The sequence below is a fragment of the Gavialis gangeticus genome, unplaced genomic scaffold, assembly GCF_001723915.1.
Source record: "Gavialis gangeticus isolate Ggan-Ray unplaced genomic scaffold, GavGan_comp1, whole genome shotgun sequence".
Classification (NCBI taxonomy): domain Eukaryota; kingdom Metazoa; phylum Chordata; order Crocodylia; family Gavialidae; genus Gavialis; species Gavialis gangeticus.
In genome coordinates this window covers 37319183-37339777 of record NW_017728995.1, presented here as the reverse complement: position 1 = coordinate 37339777, position 20595 = coordinate 37319183, and the positions used below count along the sequence as shown (strand labels likewise).

Here is a 20595-nt window from a genome sequence, read left to right as displayed (position 1 = left end):
GCACCCTGCACTTGTCAGTATTGAAACGCATCCTGTTTTTGTTAGCCCACCCCTGTAACATATCCAGGTCTTCCTGCAGACTTTTCCTCCCTACTAGCGCGCTCACCTCACCCCAGATTTGGTATCTCCTGCTGCCTGTGAGCCAGGAGTATGTTATTTGGGGTTAAAAATACTGAGGACCTAAATCAAAGCCCTTCAAGACTAACTAGTTCAAAGCATATGCTTTCATAGGTGACAGCCTACTTTGTCATCTGCTCTGAATGATGCAGAAATTGTGGAGAAACATCTTAAAAGTGTACATACTAGCTGGTCTTCAACTGGTTTCACTAAGGTCCTTATTGCTGACCATTTTCATTCAGAAACTGAATTCCTGAATTAGTGTTAGGCAGTCAGATTTTTCCTCCTTCATTTAATCCTCTTTTTTAGCTCCTTCCCCACACGAAAAAACACCATGTGATGCAGCTTCTACAACTGTTCCTTTACATTTTCCTGTGGAGGGAGGCTGACCCCTTCAAAGAAAAAGTGCTGGGTACTTTTTGCTTATATTTTATTTCTCACAACTTCCCAGACTCACCTCTGCCAGTTATGCTGTCTCAGTCTCCCAGAATTCCTCCAACATATCATAACTATCAAAACTCCCGCAACATGTTAGCTGCAGCCACCTCCTCACAAAACTGTTTGAGCTAGGATTAAATCTTAAAAACATATGGTTCACTTTCTCACTCTCCAGCATCCTCAAAATCTGGAACTCTTGAAGTCCTACTTCCTGAACAGCTACTAAGTACTAGTAAATCCTGTGTAATTCTGCCTAATCCTGACTGTCAAGAAAGAGCCTTCCTGAGACAGTTGAATGTAAGGAATGTAAGATTGTGAATAATATGCTTGAAATGCTACTACATGATGCTCACGGGAAATATTCTGTGGTTGCTATGGAGAACCCATCTATTTATAAATGTATAAAATGGGGTTCAGTCTTCTTCTGTATATGAAAGACATAAAAGATAGGGGCTTTTATTCAAGATTAGAGTTGATGTGTAAGGGGGTGTGTAGACAAAATGGGGGCCCTAAATTGAAGCAGTGGGTTTTAAAAAACACTGTTTCAATTTAGGGCTTATTAAACCCCCATGTCATGCACACCCCCTGCTGACTTACCTGCCTCTCTGGCGGGGAGGGGAGGGCAAACTGCCAGCAGGCGGGTGGGAGGGGGCTGCTACTTCCTTCCGCAGTAGCAGCGGCCCCCCCAGGCAGCAGCTGCCCACAGGCACCCAGCTCAGGGTGTCCCAGGGGGCACCACAGCCATGGAGGGAAGCACAGGGCCCCCACACAGCTCAGGCAGGCAAGCAGGCTCCGGTGGGGAGTGGGAGAGAAAGATCAGGCTTGCTGCTTTTCTTGGATGGAGCTGCTTTTCTGGACAGCTGCCAGGCTGCCTGCAGGGCTTCCTGCAGAGCCCCTGAGCTGCACGGAGCCCGGTGCTTCACTCCATGGCTGTAGGGGCAGCAAACTAAAACTCCTCAAAGGAGTTTTAGATTGCTGTGCCCCAAGTCATTTAAAGTGCATTATGCTGCCAAATTTCCTACAGTGGCTGGAATTAATGCGCAATATTCTGCCACGGTGTGCAAACACCAACACCACTGAAGTGGTGCAAAAGCATTTAGCCCACTTTAAAGTATCGTGCACATATGCCTCTCATTTTGTCTACACATGGCCTAATAGTTTACAGGCAGGGAGGAGAGAACATAATTTTTTCTGAAGTTAACACTGTACCAATCATACTGTTTTTTGCTTCCTGAGAGAGACCATTTCATATACTGTTCAACTGAGGATATGTTAAGCAGAAATAAATCAAAGTATATTAACTCAGCAGTTGTTTATACCCATAGTTGCAAGATATTACCTGTTTACATAGACTAAATGTACATTTGACTCTTGGAACATTTAAGTCTTGGAACCTAATCTTAATATGTGAAAGACTCAAACAGAAGCTGATAAAAAAAGATTACAAAAAAGACAGATAGAAGGACTTCAAGACAATTAAGATGGCGTAAAATCTATTTATGCATCTCTTAGAACATCAGTTTCTATGTTTGGTGGAGGTACCTCATTCAATAAAACTACCTAATCAGAGCAATAATAAAAGCTAATAGCATCATCAGACATGGCTATAATTACATTGTACTTGTGGCCAAAGGCTCCACTGTTGCTCTAAAGTTAATTATTTTAGCCATCAACATAGAGAATTATTTACTCACTAATGCAAGGATGGGGATTCTTTTAAACAGAAAAGCAGCACTATATGAGAGAAATGAACTTCTTGCCCACCAGCAGTAGTCTAACTACTACTCAAGTAAGTAATGTGGACAGTCTTGCAGATCAAAATATAGTACAGGATAGAAAACAGTATGTAAAAGAAGATTTGTGGATATCAAATCAAGATGCCAATCCTGCAAATATTTACACGTGCCTAAATTTGCTATTATGAGAGGCCCATAATCAGGACCCCAGGATCCTGAGCCCTATATAAACATACTATGATGAGATGATAAACTCTGTGCCAGTGAGTTTACATGTTTCTCATTGGTGTAGAAGAAGAGAATTTGGTTCAATGCATTAAAACTTCAGTTTAGTTTGTCTAGTAATCCAGACGGGATGAAAATTCTCAGCAATGAATGAGGACATATTAGAGGCTTGCTCAACTGTGAGAAATGCCTAAAGAAGGCTCAGTTCCACAGCATACATTTAGCAAAGAAAATGAGTAGCTGACCTTAGGATTAGCGTTGACAATGTGCTCAAACCAAATAAGAGATAAGTGCACGTGTAAGTATGTTCGCATGTGATAAAGGATGCAAAGAGAACAATCAGGCAGACCTTGAATGATAAGTTTTGACATTATTTGAAAGGCAGTTGATATTTTTGAGAAGCAGAAATTTTCCATTATATGAAGATAAAATTTCAGCCAAGTAAAGATCCAGGGCCTAACCCTGCTCCTAATTAAGGCAATGCAAACCAACCACTGTCCTTATAGACCCAGGATCTGATCTACCTCTGCCAAAAGACTGCATGTAGAAACAAACACACGTCTGAAATGGACATGTTAAAACAGTCCTAAGTGGAGGCCCACTAGACACCTGCTGAAAAAAATCTAAATTAAAGTGTGTCCTGTGTAATACGTCTGTTTCTTACAGACTAGTAATAAATAACTCCCATTGACTTTCAAAAAAATTTGCATATGGAATTGTATTATTATCCAATTCTGGGCAAGACTCTAATATATAGATGTAACGCCATACAGGTAACTTGCTTTTTATAACATGGAATGAAGTTGGCATTAGTATGTGAGCTAAGGAGACTTCTCACGAAGTATAGTTCTAACCATCATCCACAAGCTGCCCCTTAGCTGGTTATGTCAGGGTTAAATACTGGGGATCACACAAAATAGACATAGCGCTGTTTCCACAACTGGTCTTAAACCATTATTATGAGTCTTAATTACTTTATTAAATATGCATATAGGTGCGGCTTAAGACCCCCAAAAGAACTCTGTCTGATCCAATAAAACCTCAAGAGGAAATCAGCTGTTTCTGGAATGATAAGCAGCACAGCATAAAGAAGATGGACTGTACTTGCTATAGAGAAAGAAGAAACACGAAGCGTATTGTGCCTTCAGGCTTGATTGTTGCCATCTTTGCTCTTGTTTCTGCTAGCTCTTTTGACAGGTAGAATACTCTTGCTTTAACTGAACCTGGCTATACCTGTTTTTGATGCTCAGATCTCTTACCCATTTCTTTTCTTTATGTTTTGAAGAGCGAAAGTATTTCGTGTGAAGCCTCAGAATGGAAGACAAGTGAAGTTTATAAAGGACCTAGCCAGTATTAAACAGGTGAGAAATTTTATAACACGGGCCATCCATTGATGCTTATGTTTGGTGAAGCTATTTTAAAATAGTATTGCATGCAGTGTGTCAAGGTTATGTTCAAGACCATACAGATATGAAATGAGATAAGTGACTTGTAGCTCAAGGAACTTGCAATCTACTTAAAAGACAAATTTTGTTTTAAGGTATACGTACCCAGCTTGCTGTAAATTCAATGGAGGCTGCAATCAACATTTTGATGACTTAGGATGGCATGCTACACTTGGTATGGACCCACATTCATCTTTTGTATCACCACAAAAATGAATGTAATGTCCATGTATTCACACCGTCTATAGCACCACAAAAATCAGAGATATACCACAGAAACCTTCCTCTTTCAAAGTGCTACAGATGGACAGTTATGGGGAGTCTCTCAGACTCTCAGCATGTCACAGCCCTCCACTCTCCCTGCCCCCTCATGGGGAAGGGAGGGAGAGAGGGGCTGGCTCCCTGATAGCTCACCCAGATGTGCTGAGCTGTCAAGAAGCCCTGTGAGAACCTGGCAGCCACCACCATGACAGCACCGGCAACAATGTATTCAAAAAGCCCTGAATCCCACAGAAATGAGCAATGCCGTAGCTTTGTTGAATGATTCCCTTTCCATAGTCCTAGACAATGCAACAACTCAGTGACATGAGAAGGGGACGGAAGGAGCAGGACACAAAATTTCCCAACAATATTGGACAGATTTCCAAGCTGAAATGGAACTGGAAGTATAATGAGCCCACACCCTTGCCAATTCCTGGAAAAACACTTCTATTTCTAGATGCAGCGATTCAAAGGAAACCATTTTCCAGCAACTACTTAAGATTTAAGTTAACATGAGAATTTCTACACATAAGAAAGTAGTGTAGCTAGCATTTCAATATTATGAAACATGTTGCACTATAACCGTTTCAATACTGCTTTTCTTAAGGGTCTCTAAAAAATCTATTGATCAGTCATAATACTGTACTGTGTTATCACAAGAACCTTAGCCTAAAAAGATTTCTGCCAAGAACACGGGAAACAAAAATAGATAAATAATTAATCAATTTGCTTTCAGTACACTCATTGTTCCACGGTAACCATGTATGGGTGTCCAATAGCTTTATAAGGTAAAAATGTAAAATCATTTGAAAGCTATGCAGTGCTTCCTTTAATGTTATATGACTTCAGAGGCCGTGACAAGCTGACAGTGTTCTTTATGCTGCAGTTTTAGATCTTACAAAAGCTTTGTAAATATACAAAAATAGGTATGAGTAAGTAATTTAAGTAAGTGAACCTGTAAATAACCTAAATAAAGAAAATAGGACCAATTTGTAATCAAAATAAGGTGTTTATGCTGGAAAAAAAATCTAACCCCCCCCCCAAACCCGACAATAATGTTTCTCCCCCGAGAAAGCCTCTAAAGCTACTTAATACTGAGCTAAACTGGACCATATTTTAGGAGAATAAAAAAGAGACAATTTAGAGTGTAAGCTCATGAAAGTTTGAGAATGATGCCATTTAAATTGCATGTGAACTACATCTCTATGAAAGAATCATTAATTTTGACATGCCTAACACTTTATTATAAACTATACTGGTAGACATCGAGTGCTGTTTTAAATAATTGTCTACTGTGAACCTGCCCTTTCTCCTATTGAAGTCAATGGCAAAATTCCTGTTCCAAAAATAGTAAAGTTCAAAAAAAATCCCAGTTTAGTAAGGGATTTTACAATAATTATTAAGAATGCTACAAAAAGACAAAAAATCATCAGAAATGGTGCCCCCTTTTCAGAAAGAAAAGGGATACATTTCAGATTTATCCTGTGTGTTTGGAAATTAAGAACCTTATCCAACTCCTGTCAAAATTAATTGAAAGCTTTTCACCAACTACAATGGCAGTTGAAGCTGGTTTGTAATACATTTTTAAAATGGGCAGGCAAGTGGGGGAAAATATTGGTTATGTTATTTTCAGTTTCTTAAAGACAGTCTTGCATGTGTCCTAAAATGCATGTTTGGCATGATAGGAGCCACAGCAGCAACTTTCTCCTCTAAGCTTTACTTTATTTTCTTAGGAAGCATTTCAAGAAAATATCAGGGGTTCACTTTTAATCAAAACTGAATTTTTTCCAGCTACAGTTTAGCATTGTTCTTATTGAATACTCAGCCCCAGGGCACATGACGATGGCTCTTCATGGCAAACTCACTAACTTCTGAGATGGTTCTATTCTGCGAATAATATAAAAATAAGGCTATTTATCCGCAAAACTAAAACACTGAACTACAGTGGTTCCTTTGAGCACTAAACAGTCATCATTTACAAGTGGATGATTGACTTGAATACCTACTAAAACGTGTTATATTGAATTGTTCTCTATGCAGCTTGATTTCTGGCACCCAGATTCAGCCCTTGATGTAGTTACTCATATGGAGGTGGATTTCCATGTCAGTGCAGATCAGTCCAGAGCTGTCCAGACTTTCATGGAGCAGAATGGGATACAATATGAGTAGGTATTACTTAACCTTTCAAGAGTACTGGAGAGTAATAAGAAGCTGTCTGGAGACTGAGCGTCTTTTGGAAGGACTTTTTTTTTTGTACAAAGGCACTATAAACCATTATGTCTGTTGCAGCCCACTCAAACAAGGAATCCTTAAATAGAAATAATATAGATAAGTGCTATCAAATGTACAGGGATCCAGGTTTTGAGTTCTTAGGTTTGAGCCTGCATTTTCCTAAACCACAGCTCATATTTTCTATAATATTATCGTGTCACAACAACAAAAGTTCCTGATCATGTACAGGGGTCACGCACATCTTACCCTAGAAGCTAGAGCCATGGATGATCTGTTCCTTTGAACAACCAGGCCTATAGCGTACCAAGAGGGGCATCCAAAAAATTAGAAATTTGAACAATCATCAGTTTGAAGAAAGAAAAGAAAATGACTATTACCAGGACTACTGTGAGACTTCTTTATAACTGGCTGCTAACACTTCAAAATTTTGAGTTCAGCTAGTCTGTGAGGTCTCTTTCCATTTGTATGTTACTCCAGAGAGAAAGGGCAGTCCAGTTACAGCATTAGACCATGATTTAGGAGTCCCAAGGCTTAATTCTTTACTCCAGCCCAACATCCCATTGACTCCAAACAAGTTATTTAGTTTCTCTGTGCCTCAGATATACATCTGTAAAACAGGAACAATATCACTACCCCTGCCTGACAGAGATGCCATATGGATAAAGAATGTCATGGGCTCAGAGGCTATGGTAGTGTAAAAATGTCGCTACTTTAGAAACATTTCCTATGATACTTCATTTTCAAACTAGCATACATTTATATATTATCATGTGTCATACAGAGTTTTATTACATAACCTGCAAGAGGAGATTGAAAAACAGTCTGATGGCAAGAAGAATTTTACTGCTAGACACCATTACACAAAATACAACAGCTGGGATATGGTATGGAAGAGTTTGTGCATTTAAGGAAATAATCTGTCTCTCTCTCACTGCTGCATAAATCCCTTTGGTAGAATTTGAACAAGACATCTGCCTTTTGTGTGGTATGAAGCTCCATTTTACATGGGTTTGTCATGGGCAAAGGGGTTTGTGGATGGGCCGTTGTAGGTGACGATGAGATCACAGAATTTGTTACTATGCAGATCTTCTAGTCTCACCCACAGGGGAAGCAGTGCGGAAACACAACAGGGGAAGTGGGACTGAGAAGCCATTCCAGTTTACCAGTAGCTTCTATCTAAGGAGGTCCTCCACTACCCCAGGGTGATGCAAGACAAACAGGGAAAAGATTCCTCCACTTTTTTACATTCTAAATCTTGTCACCTGAGACTGGTGCAAGTGACCACATGTTATTTCTTAATCTAGATTGCTGCCTGGACTGCTCAAATTGCTGAAAAGTATCCAAAACTGGTCTCTCGTATTGAAATTGGAAATACTTTTGAACAGCGGCCAATGTACCTCCTTCAGGTATAAATTTATTTTCAGTTAAGTTATACAAAGTCATGATGGGTGGCAAAAACCATAGATAAGTTATCCTGGTTTTCTCTGTTTAAAAATCATGCATTCTCTAATTTAACACCCCCCCCCCCCCCAACATCTCTGGTTAAAAATCCCCAAATCCATTTTTTCCACGATTAAAATGAAACGCCACTATATATAGGTATCAATTAAACACAATATTTTATTGATATATTTATGATTTTAAAGCATTTTGGAAGCATACCAGTGCCTCAATTACTATAATAAAATACATTCTAAATACCTATAAGTGTTGGCATTTGATTTTGGGGTTTTTATCATGGAAAAATCAGAGCTCCCCCTGCTCCCTTTGCTCACCAGGACATGGGTCCAGCAGCAGCTGTCCCCCTTGCACTGCTTTGTGGCACTAAGGAGCCCTGATATGCTGGTACCCTGCCCATGCCATTACCCCTCACTCCCAAGCTACAGTCCCCCAGCCCTGCTAGTGCCCCTTACTCCCGACCCACATGCCCCTGGGCCTGTTGGTTCTTCTCATTCCAAACCCACAGGTCCCTGTGGGTACCCTCACTCCAGACCCACAGCCCCCTGGCCCTGCTGGTGCCCCTCACTCCCCGACTCATAGCCTCCCATGCCCCACCAGCCCTGCCAGAGTGGGCCCCCAGCTGCCATGGCTATGGGGCCAGGGACCCAGGTCCACAACCCCCTGCCCCTCCAGCAGCACCTAAGCCCTGGCTGCCACCCATGGATGGTGGCAGCTGCTGTGGCCCAAGCAGAACACAAAATCTGGATCCCCCTCCCCCACAGGGCTGGAGCGGAGCCTGTAGGGAAGGGATGTAGCTACTGTGGCTCAGGACTCCCCACCCTGCTACCCTTCTCCCTGGGGCCTCCACAGCCCAGTGGGTGGGACCCAACACAGCAGAGTAGGGTAGGGCAGGGAGACTCAGTACTGCTGCCAAGAGCCCTGTGCCACCATAGCGAGGTGCTCCCTGCCTGCCCAGCAGCAGTGAGTAGCACAGCTCCATCCTGGAACCCCTGCTGCTGCCAAGCAGACAGGTCATATGGCATCCATATGGCCTCACCATGGCTGCAGGTGGCTCCTGGCAGCAGCACTGAGCCTCCCTGTCTTGCTCTGCCCTGATACACAACCTGCTGTGCCGTGGAGGTCCCAGAGGGAAGGCAGCAGGGCAGAGAGCCCCAAGCCTGCAGCAGGCAGCTTGCATTCACCCCCACCCCATGCACAAATCTGGGGGGCATGTGCTCCCTATTCCCACCCCCACCCCCCCGGGAGTGCATGCAGTGGCAGGGAGCCAGCCTCCCTAATGCCCCCAGACAAACCACCTGCGGCTCTGTGCCACTCCTCTCCCAGGCCCTGCAGCCACACATTCCTGCCCAGGCCCTGGGCCTCAAGCCCCAGGCCCCAAGCACCACCCTGGCCAGGCAGTGCCTCCAGCCGCAGCCCTGCCCAATTCCCTCTCTCCTTCCTTCACTATGGGGTCCTCAATACCCCTCCCCGCCCCCCAGACTTACCTGCAGGGAGCTGCGGGAGCTGCTAGCCACGCTGCCTGGCTGCCATGTGCATGCATGCATCCACTGCTTGATTGCCCTCCTCCTGCTGCCCCCAGCCCTTTGCAGGATAGAAATCTGCCAGCCTGAAAGGGGAAACCACCCATTTCCCATATTTTTCTCCTTAAAAGAAGAAAATCCTCATTTTACAGTGTTTTTCCATGGCAAATGGAAAACCCAAAGCCCTGGTTATCAATCAAGTTGAAAATAGTAAATTGGTGCTACTGCTCCAGGAATTAAATATACAATACTGGGATGAAGAGAAATGCAAAGGTGTAACAAGGTCCTCCAGCATACAGGGCAGGGGGAGCACTGGGTATGCTGACCTCTGAAGAGGGGAGGGAGGAAGCAAAGTCTTACCTGCAGCTGCTCTTCACCAAGTGAAGGCTGCTGCTGCTACAGCAACATTGGTTTGGGTGGTATCAGGCCTGTAGCCAGGCTCCCTGTGAGGCATCCCTCGTGTCCAGTTCACTTCCCCCTCTGATCTAAGTATATTACTGTGTGCGGGGCTGCGCTTGCTATGGCAAAAACTCCCCAGGGTTGGGGGGAGCACCATTCTGATCACCCCCTACTCCCGAGATACACTGCTGGATGTGGCACTACCTTGCCCACCTCCCATGCCTAGTGAGGGGCAGCACAGGGTTGTGTGTATCATGGTAAAGCACAGGGCTGTGTATGCCAGGGTTGGGGGAACTCTGCTGGTGTCTGCTTACCTCACCATAGTGACACTACTGGAGACGTATATTTAAGATAAAATGTACCTTAGAAAGTGCCCAGACTTATCAATTGCCTTGAAGTTAGGTAATAGCAAAAGTGATACTAGGTTTACAGTGTCATGTATGATAAAAGACCGTAAATAGACAAATAGCAACCAATACCAAGTGCATTCATATAGTATCTTAAATATAATCTAGTCACTAAATACCTCTAAAAGCTATACAAAAATTCACAGATCTGCAGGTCTTTTGTGAGTAGTGGGGACTTGTATCGCATGGATATTTTCCAAGAGGTGCAGAAAGGAAAAAGTGTTGGTCTCCTAGCACTTACTTGATCTCCCTGGGAACAAGCCACTTTTCATAAGGCCCTCACATATTGAGACTTAGCAATCCAATATGGAGTTATTCTCTGTGAAATAACATTTCCAATCAAATCTCAATTCTATGGCAGAGTAGAAAGGCATCCGAAAGGTAAGACTTAGTGAAAAAGAGAACAGAGTTCTAACAGCACAAAACATGTTAATGAACTACAGTCCCAGTGATCCAGAATTCCTGGTTTTTCCAGGAATATGCAGCTTTTTCAGTACTTACGTTTTATATATGCAAAAATGATCATATAGTTTCAGTCTAAATGAATTTAGATAAAGAGAAAATAAAAACACGAAAAGGACTAGCAAAGTTTTCAGGCAGCAGCATATCACGATGCATAAATTGGCAATTGCTTTAGAAAACCTCCCATGTGAAATTTAAAGGAATGGTACACAAAAAATGAAAATCTTCTAAAGATGAAGATACAAGCCCTGATGTTTAACGGAGGAACAGCTCCTCCCAGAGGAAGTAACATTTTTATCTTTGAAAACAGGTTGGGAAGGTGAGTGGTAGAAAGAAGACCATCTTTATGGACTGTGGGATCCATGCACGTGAATGGATCTCACACGCATTCTGCCAGTGGTTTGTGAAGCAGGTCAGTAAACGCAGTTATATTCAGAAATCCTCTTGGGGTCATATTCTGATCCACTTCCTTTGCAATCTGGGGGCTGAACTGGAGCTGTCTAGCTAAACTATGTCTAGTAACCCTGAAGCTCTATTCGTATGTGAGAGCGAGCGCAACAAGAGGAAACCAAACTTTTTTCTGTAGTGTGTAAGTGGAACATGGCACACTCCTCAGTCACCATGCCCCACAGAATGTAGTCATGAAGTAGGAGAAAAAAAGGGTGCCAGTTTAGTGGTGTAATCATACTCTCACATGGCTGTTTTGAAGGTCAAGCAAAAGAAGCAAACTGTGCATATAAGCCACCTGAACAGGACTCTAGTCTAAATTAAAAGACAAGGTTATAATGAAAGAAATGCTTGCAATTGCTTGGCATAGGTTGTCTCAAACCACTTGTCTGTTGAAACTCATCATCTCTAGTTTATGCCCTCATTGATTTATTGGGTAATTTGGGTCTGTCTTCAAGAACACAGTACTGGAACAGCTTTGCATTGAACTATATTTCTGTGTTCATTTCCCTTACAGGCTACCAGAACCTATGGAAAGGACAAGACCATGACATACCTGCTAGATAATTTGAACTTCTACGTTCTCCCTGTGTTCAACATTGATGGCTATGTGTGGAGTTGGACTAAAGTATTGCTCACCTTTGGTTATTTTCTATACTTTCTGCAGCTCAGCTCTCAAGATTCATTAAAGTCCCCATTAAAAAAAAATGTCTAAGTTATACTCTAAAGAATAATAGCTTAAGGCTCCTTTGAGAGAGCGAGTCCCCATTAAAAAAAAATCTCACTCTCTCAAAGGAGCCTTAAGCTATTATTCCTTAGAGTATAAATTAGATCAATACTTTAACAACCTGTATAATAGACCGCCAAAAAGAAAAAAATCCCCTTAGATTACAGATCATTCTGTCTAGTGCAGATCACATTCAAGTCTGTGAACCAAATAATTTTCCATGTGAAAGGTCAAGGCCTGACTTTAGTTCATGTCACTGAAAATACCTTTAAAAAACATACATTCAGGTGAGGCAACAAGACTTGACTAAGGTCTTCCACATAATGTGAGCCCATCAGTAACCCTCTGTGGAGATGAGGAAATGGATGGCTTTGGCACCTCCTGCCAATAACAAGATGGAACTCCATACTGCTCTTTAACAGGAAAGACTATTTATGATAACCCAGGAGAGGATATACCCAATCCACACCTATACCAGTCCACCAACCCCTACACCAGTCTAAATAAGGGGCACAGAGGAACTGTGAGCATTATTATATCTGTGGATGACAACCTATGTTTCAGTGCCTTATCAGCCTGTGCAGGGTATATTCCATCTTCTTATACATAGTCAAATTATATGGGTCTGGAATAGATGGGGAGTGTATGAATTTCACCCATTAACAATTGTTTCTCAAATATGATAGATTGCAGTCCTCAGGACTTTATTTGCAGTCACATCAGGGCCTGTGTTTATAGTTACTTGAAAGCATTAAATGTACTCATCTGGGAACTGCAATCCAAGCAACTGCAAAGAGAAATGCTTAGTCTAATTGTTAATCTCTCTACTTATGCATTGTAGACATAAGGTGCAATTCAAGTGTTCAAAACTCAAACTGACATGAGGTATGTTCATTAGATGTGTAGTCCCAGCAGACTGCTTTTCCTTTGACTAATATTGTCTTTTATTCTGAAGATGAAAGTCTTTGTGTTAACTGTCTGGATTTTATCTTAGATCTGAATCAATCTTTACCTCTCAGACTAAACCCAATCTGACCAAATAAGTAAAATGAAGTTCTGTATTTGGGTTTAAATTCTTCAAGCACTTTGTTTTGTAGGATCGCTTATGGAGAAAAAATCGTTCCAATAACTCTAACACTGACTGCATTGGTACAGACCTGAACCGAAACTTTAATGCTGCATGGGGCAGTAAGTAACTTAAGAGAAGAAAGGATGAAGAAACTAATCTGTATGAGTAGACTGGTGACCTGGGTTATTTTCTTGGTCATTGAAAATGAGGGACTTCATTATTCCAATTAACAATTTACTGCATTTAGGCTGTAAGCCAACGAATAATAATGCAAATCTTATTTACAGCTGTTGGTGTCTCTGATGATCCATGTTCTGAAGTCTATTGTGGAACTGCAGCAGAGTCTGAGAAAGAAACTAAAGCTGTGGCCACCTTCATTCGTGAGAACCTCCACTCCATCAAAGGGTACCTGACCATCCATTCCTACTCTCAGATGTTGCTCTTCCCTTACGGCTACATTTCAAGAAAAGCACCTAGTCATGATGAACTGGTATGTTAAAAAATGAAAGTAGACCTAGTTTGATGGCTGAATTTTTCTTCACCAAATATTGCCTTTTTCTACTATTTGAAATTTTCACCAGTAAGGTTTTTGTTTTCGTTATTTCTGAATATTCCACTTTTTGATGAAGAGAGTCAAAAGTTGGGAAGGATTTTCTTTTCAGTTTGTCTTCTTTTCCTGGCTAAAAGGAAATAAAAGAGTTAAAAGAGCAGAAAAAATAGGGTAATGAGGGAAAAGTAAAACAAACATTTTTAAAATATATATTTTCATGAACCAAATCAAAAAGTAATTTCTGTTTAAAACCTGTGGAATAATCACCTCAAATGATTTGCTATTTTCTATCCCCCACTTTATTTCCAGCCAGCTCTGCTACCCTTTTGCATATAAGAGTCAGTCAGTACCTGACTGACTTGGGTACAAAGCTGCAGTCACCATTAAATTTTTCTCACAGGTTCACTGCCAAGTTTGACAAGCTTCAAACTGAACCTTCTCTGAATGCCTACCTGTGATACAGAAAAAAACAAAACCAGCCTCTCCAACATAAGTGGTGAACCCCAGTTACTTAACTAGGAGCCTATCACCAAGCCAACAGTTATTAGATTACCTAGAAATATAAATATGCTTTTCTAATCAACCCATTGCTGCAGGTTCTGATCTTATGGGCTGATCTACAGGAAACAACCCTAGGGGCAATGGTATATTTCAGCCTAGGGTCAATCTTTACCTTCTGGAAATCTTGTTCCAACAAAATGAAATAGCCAGAATCTACCAAATTAAAACTAAATTACACTGCTAATTAACTGATACCTAGCCATTTAGATAGAGGCTAACTACCTGTGTTACTCGGAAGTCAGGCAAAAGGTAGGATAAATATACTCCTTATGCATAAAATAAGTTCCAGAGAGCACAAGCTTTCATGAGCTGAAGTTCACTTCAACAAATGCTGCAATGAAGTCATGTGAAGTCGCTTCATGAAAGCTTGTCCTTTCTATAGATTTAGTTGGTCTATAAGGTGCATATCTACCCTGCCTCTGCCAATCATTTAGATATCAGTCTAAATGATGCCCTGTCCAACTTGTGCTCGATTCAGCCCAGTGACTTAGGGATAAAAGGGCCAAAGACATTTTTGCATAACTCTAGACCACATTAACACAAACAGGATAACACTAGAGGACACAAGGGACTCAAGGAAACACATTCAAAAGCATCTATATCCCATTACCTATCCCATCTGCAATGTTAGGCTGCTTATACATGTGCTTGTTGGTGTTTTTAGAACATGCTGAAAGATTAACCGAGTCTGCTCTGCATTCTAATTAGACCGCTGCTGCATTGCTGCAGCTTCATGTGTATTAAGCCCCTGCACATTTTTAATGAGGTTGAATGAGGTTTAGAAAAAGCATCCCATGGCCATTTTTAAATGCATGGGGGCTTAATACACATGACAGGAGGATGTTTTAATTAGAGTGGTTGCCCAGGAACCACTCTAATTAAAACACTCCCCCCCTCCTCCTCACCTCTGAGCATGTGTATACGCAGCCTTTAAAACCAGACTAATTTCATTTGAAACTGATAACCAATGGGGTTAGTCCTATAAGAACATATATGCTTTAGAACAGGGGAGAGCAAAATACTGCCCATAGGCCAGATCCAGCCCACCAAGTCATTCTATTAGGCCCATGGGGCCCCTCCAAAAAACAATTATTACTGGCCAGTGGCTGCCCATCTGAAAGCCCCATGTGGACGCACTGAGCATGATGGTGCATGACTGGACAAATGGTGAGTAGGGAGGGGAGCTCCTGCCTGCAGGAGGAGCGAGTGGGTATGGGGTTTGTGTGTGAATATGTGGAGGAATCAGCTGGACCCGTGCACTGCCAAGGGGCTCTGCCTGCCACGGGCCATGAACACCCCAAGGGCTTGCTGCCTGCTGCCGCCACCAGCAACAGGGGCTGTGCGCCATGGAGGGGGGAGACATGTGGCAGGGGGCCCACACCCACCCAACACCCCCACAAATCCCACACCCACTGCCCCACAACCCCCACGCACCCACACACACTCAGAAATCCAACCCACCCCCCAACCACACCCCACACACAATATACAAACTTAAGACTTTATTTTGAGCTATTATGCAATCACCTCTATATACACTATGCAAATGCCTGTACATAGAGACAAAAATCCTTTTTGAAATAAAATTAAAACATGTTATAATAGATGTTTGTGATTTTTAGTTTATAATTTGTTTTCTGGTTCAAAGACAGCAAACCCCCAAAAGGAGTACTTCCAGGAAGCAAGGGGAGAGACTTCTGGTGGCAAAGGTCAGGGGCTAAAGGGTGGGACTTCCAGTCCCAAGATGGCAATTAGGGGGCAGAGCACTTGTCAAGGGGCAGGGCTACCCTTGACAGCTCACCAGAAGTCATTAAGCAGCCCTCCAGCCAAAATAATTGGCTACCCCTGCTTTAGAAGTTGGCTGGGCTCCCCAGGAGTTTGAGCAAAAGGAGCTGACATTCCTGTTAAGATGTCAGAATTTGTTGGCTAAATAAATATGCTTTTGGGATGCTTGCTCAGGGTACTTAAATCTCTCCAAAACTAGCTTTCATTGACAGACTGTCTTTCTTCTAAAAAGAATAAAGTTGCTGAGGAGGCAGTGGAAGCTTTGTCCAGCCTATATGGCACAAAATACAAATATGGAGCATCAGCCACTATAATCTGTAAGTATTTCAATCCATCTTCTTTTCAGTGTAATTATAAATGTCATTGTTACTGCAACCAACTCACACCCAGGCTGTTTAGCAATACCTGACATGAAGAGAAGCAAGGTCCTGGTATGAAACTGTCACAGGCACAACCCACACATGTGCGTATGGGGAGGGGAGTATCAGGGTTGAGGAGTGAAGATATAACCCTGGAAAGTACCAGATTCAAGGTTTACAATACCAACAGCCAAGGTTCAAGACAGCAGGCAGAGGGAACAGGAAAGCAAGGATCGAGAACCAGGACTAGAAACAAGGAGCTTCCCCATACTCAAAAAAGAGCTATTCTGTTATGAATCCACCAAGAACTGAAAGGGCTGCAGCCTATATGCCACAGCCTCGCTCAGGCACTTGATAGGAGCCAGTTGAAGGCACTCCGACAACTGGCAGCCAATTCTATCTAGGTTGTAAGGGCCAGCTGAGGCTTGTCTGGTGAGAATTAGGTACTCTTTGTCCAATCAAACACATACCTACACAGTGTTTCTTGCCCCTCAATAAAAGAATAAGGATTTTCTTCTCTCTCATGTGGGAGCAGTCCATGTAAAGGGAATCACATTTCCCTGGCCCAGCTGTTTCATAAGTACTAAACGCAGCATTTCTAAGACCTCCATTGGGCTTCTGATGTCAAACTGAGATATAAATGCTGCATTTCTTCCATGTTTGCCTCACTCAATTAAGAATAGTGGGAAGTTACATAAAAATTATAACACCAGAAACTGACCAATATTCAGAATAGCCAAAAAGGAAGAGGGATTGTCTGCTATCATCAGGCAAAGAGTAAAGTGGCCAAAATGATTCTTTATCATTCATTATCTGTATTATTGTGGCCCCTAGAAACTGGAATCTTACACTTGCAGTAAGATTTAGGATCCAAAATGTATTTTGGTCTGCAAAAACATTTTACTATGTACTCCTAACATGTATGTTTGCAAATTTAGAAATAGTAAGGAAAAGCACTAGCTTCACCCAATAAGTTTACTGAGCAAAAGCTCCATTTAAAAAAGAACTTCAAGGGTCTAGTATATAGTAGAGGGCAGCAAGTCATAAGATTTATTTACTACTTGTACCATTTGAATGTCTTTAGTAATGGGTGAAATTACAATCACCAATTCGCAAGTCTGTCACTATAAGAAGTATGGATCATATTAACAGACACTGTCAAGTAACTGTGGCAGTTACTATGTAACTCTTACATAGCCTTAGGTTAATTTCAAGCTTCTAATCTATTAAACTATTAGTTCTTGATGACCTCCCCATCCCTCTGGCGCACACATGCCCTTTCATTTAACAGGACACCTTGATGTTTTTCATCACGATTTTCTCCCCCCAAAAAGTGGTGCTTTACTTTAAAGTCTGCAGGCCCCCACACCAAGCCCAGTGCACACCCAAAAGAGGCACTGTATTAATTGGACCCAGCTCACACAACAGCTGTATAGATTGGGTGCTTCAGTGGGGCTTTTTTGGCACTTTTATCTAATAACTAATTCAATCAGCTTTAGATAAAAGTACCAAAAGCCCTGCTGAAGCACCCAATCTATACTGCTTCTTCTGGTAAAGCATGGCATTGGGGGGGTGGGGGGTTCACTACCGGCAGCTTTTAATACTAATTATGCCAATCTTTTATGTTTCTACAGACCCTACTTCTGGTAGCTCTAATGACTGGGCTTATGATGAGGGGATCAAGTACTCCTTTGGTTTTGAGCTCCGTGACAGGGGCAGATATGGCTTTCTTCTCCCTCAATCTAAGATAAAGCCAACCTGTAAGGAAACTATGCTGGCAGTCATGCATATTGCCAAGTATATCCTCAATCATGCTTCCTAAAATATTGTGCTATATGACAGACCATATATTTCTTTAGAAGAGCTTGATTTTTATTCCCTTCCGAGTCTCTTTCCTTTCATAGAGCAAGAAAAACAACACCCATTCATACTATTTGTTGACCCACTGCAGATGATTACAAACAAATAAAATCACAGTCTTCAGAAAAAGCCAGTGACTAAGTTCCAGCTTACCACTACTGCTGAGCATTTTTAATTCATAAGCTTAGATTTCCTGAGGTACACACACCAAAGATCAAGCACACAAGTAGTCCCATTGACATCTACTCATTAATTAGCAGAGCTTATTGGAAAACAAAGTGTAAGCAGGTCACTTACCCTGCTGCCTTAAAAAGGTAAGTGAGCCCTGTTTCCAATTTCTCAGGCCAATTTACTTTTCATCACAACAGCCTTCAATGTGCAATACAGCACAACACAGACCTCTCATTTCCAGACATTAGGAGAGGGACAATTTAGCTCTGGCTTCCTGTCAGCCAGCCCTCCTGGATTTATCAACTCTTTGTGGTCCCACCCTCAATAGCTGGCCATCACTTTGAGCTGACTCCCAGCCAGGCAGATTATTACCACTGACCACCTGCACCCTAATTCTGAGCCCTGGAGGGGCCAAGCACCTCCTTACACAAAGCATTTCTCTAAAAAACCCTTTTTGTAGAAATGTTACATATTCAATTTCCCTTTTACAAAAAATGAGATAGGCAAAGAGCACTTACGTGGGCCGGGGCCACTGAGCTAGTCAGTGTCAATGATGGGATTTAAAACTGGTGTTCAGTCCCCAGTATCAGGCAGAGCTGACAATGTAACTATAAGAAATTCACAGTGTTTGTATTCTTGAAAGAAGACGATTCAATCATGCTCTTGGTTCTAACTTTCTAGCATTAAGAAAGAATGAGTGAAACTTCCTTTTAACTGATCACATTTCACAGCTTGTTCTTCCCCAAAGATTCTCATACATTTCTTTTGAATCTTTCCAAAGGCAGGAAAATCCAAGCACCTGTTTTAATTTCTTAGTTCTGACTCCAGATTCTACTCTGTTGTCTGTTGCATGTTGGGCTGTAGGACTCGCATGCCATGGATTACATTTTTAATCCAGTACAAATATAAAGTTCAGTTAAATTAATGGGCCCTACCCTCCTCCTTGTATGGCATTGGAGAATATTCACTTTAGTGGAGGAGGAATCACTTCCACAGCATGGGAGACTGTGGAAAACTGGGCAGGCTCCTCAGAGTTCAAGGGAGAACAGCAGGGACAAATACACTTTTGCCAACACCTTCCTCTTCTGGCCCTGTGGCTATCAAGCGATTATCCCAACGGGAGAGAATGTTGGCTCAGGCAATACAAGATTTAGCTGTAACTCTGATTTGTGCTCATTTGCCTGATAGAAGTAGAGATGTCCAGTATATCCTGCAAACTGCAAGGCTGAGACACCCTTCCCTTCCCTCCAGCCACCCACCCAGTAGGGTGTGTCCAATGAGGCAACATCATAGTCTTCTACACACAGAAAGCCAACAAATAAACAAGATAATTAATAACAAAGAAATCAGACCAAGCACATAGTGAGCACACAACTTGGCCACTGGCAGCTCAGGATCTCAGATGGCAGAGCCTGACATACATGGCGCTGAGCACATGCAGATAAATGCAGCAGCCACTCAGGAAACTTCTCCTACAGTCTGTTTTTATTCCTTTGGCTGTTGGGGTATTAGCTGTAGTGGCAGAGTAGCTACAGAGGCTGATAGACAAGTTTACTTCTGTGTTCAGAAAAGAGTACATTAGGGACACAATCCTGCAATCACTGATCTCACCAGGAGCTGTGCTCACAGTACGCTCATAGGATCAAGCCTTATGAGACTTAACAAGCCTATTACACAGACATATACCCGATGTCCATTCAGAGAAGCCACACGCTTTGAACATAAAAAAGAATTTTGAGTCTTTAAAAATCAGGGAGCAGCACAAGTGGGAGCCAAAGCTAAGCAGCAGTTTATCACGCCAAGTACAAGATGAGGGGCTCAGCGCTGAGGCAAAAGCACTCCCTCATTCTTAAACTATGACATTAAACATCCCAAGACGTTTGTCACTTGTGCTTCTATTAAAAAATCTGCCACTGCTTGAGAAATACTTTAAATTGGATCAACAGTGACACCCTGTGGTCAGGTTTTGCCACAACATATGTTCTTACAAAGGATCCTTGCAGACATGTCCATACATTGAAAACAGGGCAGGCTGGCCTCTTAGGGCTGCTACAGATGTGAAGGAGCCTGTTCTGATGCACTGGAAATCCAGTGCTTTGAAGCAGACTCAGTTTCATAGATTTCATAGACATTAGGGCTGGAAGGGACCTCGGAAGGTCATCGAGTCCAGCCCCCTGTCCCAGAGGCAGGAAGTCAGCAGGGATCATAGGATCCCAGCAAGATAAGTATCCAATTTACTCTTGAAGGTGTTCAGTTTAGGTGTTTGAACCACCTCCGATGGCAGGCTGTTCCAGACCTTGGGGGCTTGGACAGTAGAGAAATTCTTCCTTATGTCCAGCCTGAAACCGTCTTGTAGTAGTTTA

The 20595-nt window shown here is 42.2% G+C and overlaps 1 protein-coding gene across 1 annotated transcript; it reads left to right on the top strand.

The window, feature by feature from the left end:
* Positions 1-3584: 3584 nt before the first annotated feature.
* On the top strand, positions 3585-18188 carry LOC109288134 (mast cell carboxypeptidase A-like). Its single transcript, XM_019503534.1, has 11 exons — positions 3585-3713; positions 3802-3877; positions 6263-6387; positions 7236-7338; positions 7759-7860; positions 11014-11115; positions 11668-11778; positions 12975-13065; positions 13234-13436; positions 16075-16159; positions 17836-18188. Exons 1-11 carry the CDS (start codon positions 3610-3612, stop codon positions 18021-18023), a joined length of 1290 nt encoding a protein of 429 aa, XP_019359079.1. The 5' UTR covers positions 3585-3609; the 3' UTR covers positions 18024-18188.
* Positions 18189-20595: the final 2407 nt, after the last annotated feature.

Excerpts from the sequence above, each read along its gene's own strand:
- LOC109288134 (XM_019503534.1), top strand. The coding sequence starts at position 3,610 with ATGGACTGTACTTGCTATAGAGAAAGAAGAAACACGAAGCGTATTGTG. Across the intron at positions 6,388-7,235 it reads CAGAATGGGATACAATATGA|AGTTTTATTACATAACCTGC; the intron begins GTAGGTATTACT and ends TGTGTCATACAG. Across the intron at positions 11,116-11,667 it reads GCCAGTGGTTTGTGAAGCAG|GCTACCAGAACCTATGGAAA; the intron begins GTCAGTAAACGC and ends TTTCCCTTACAG.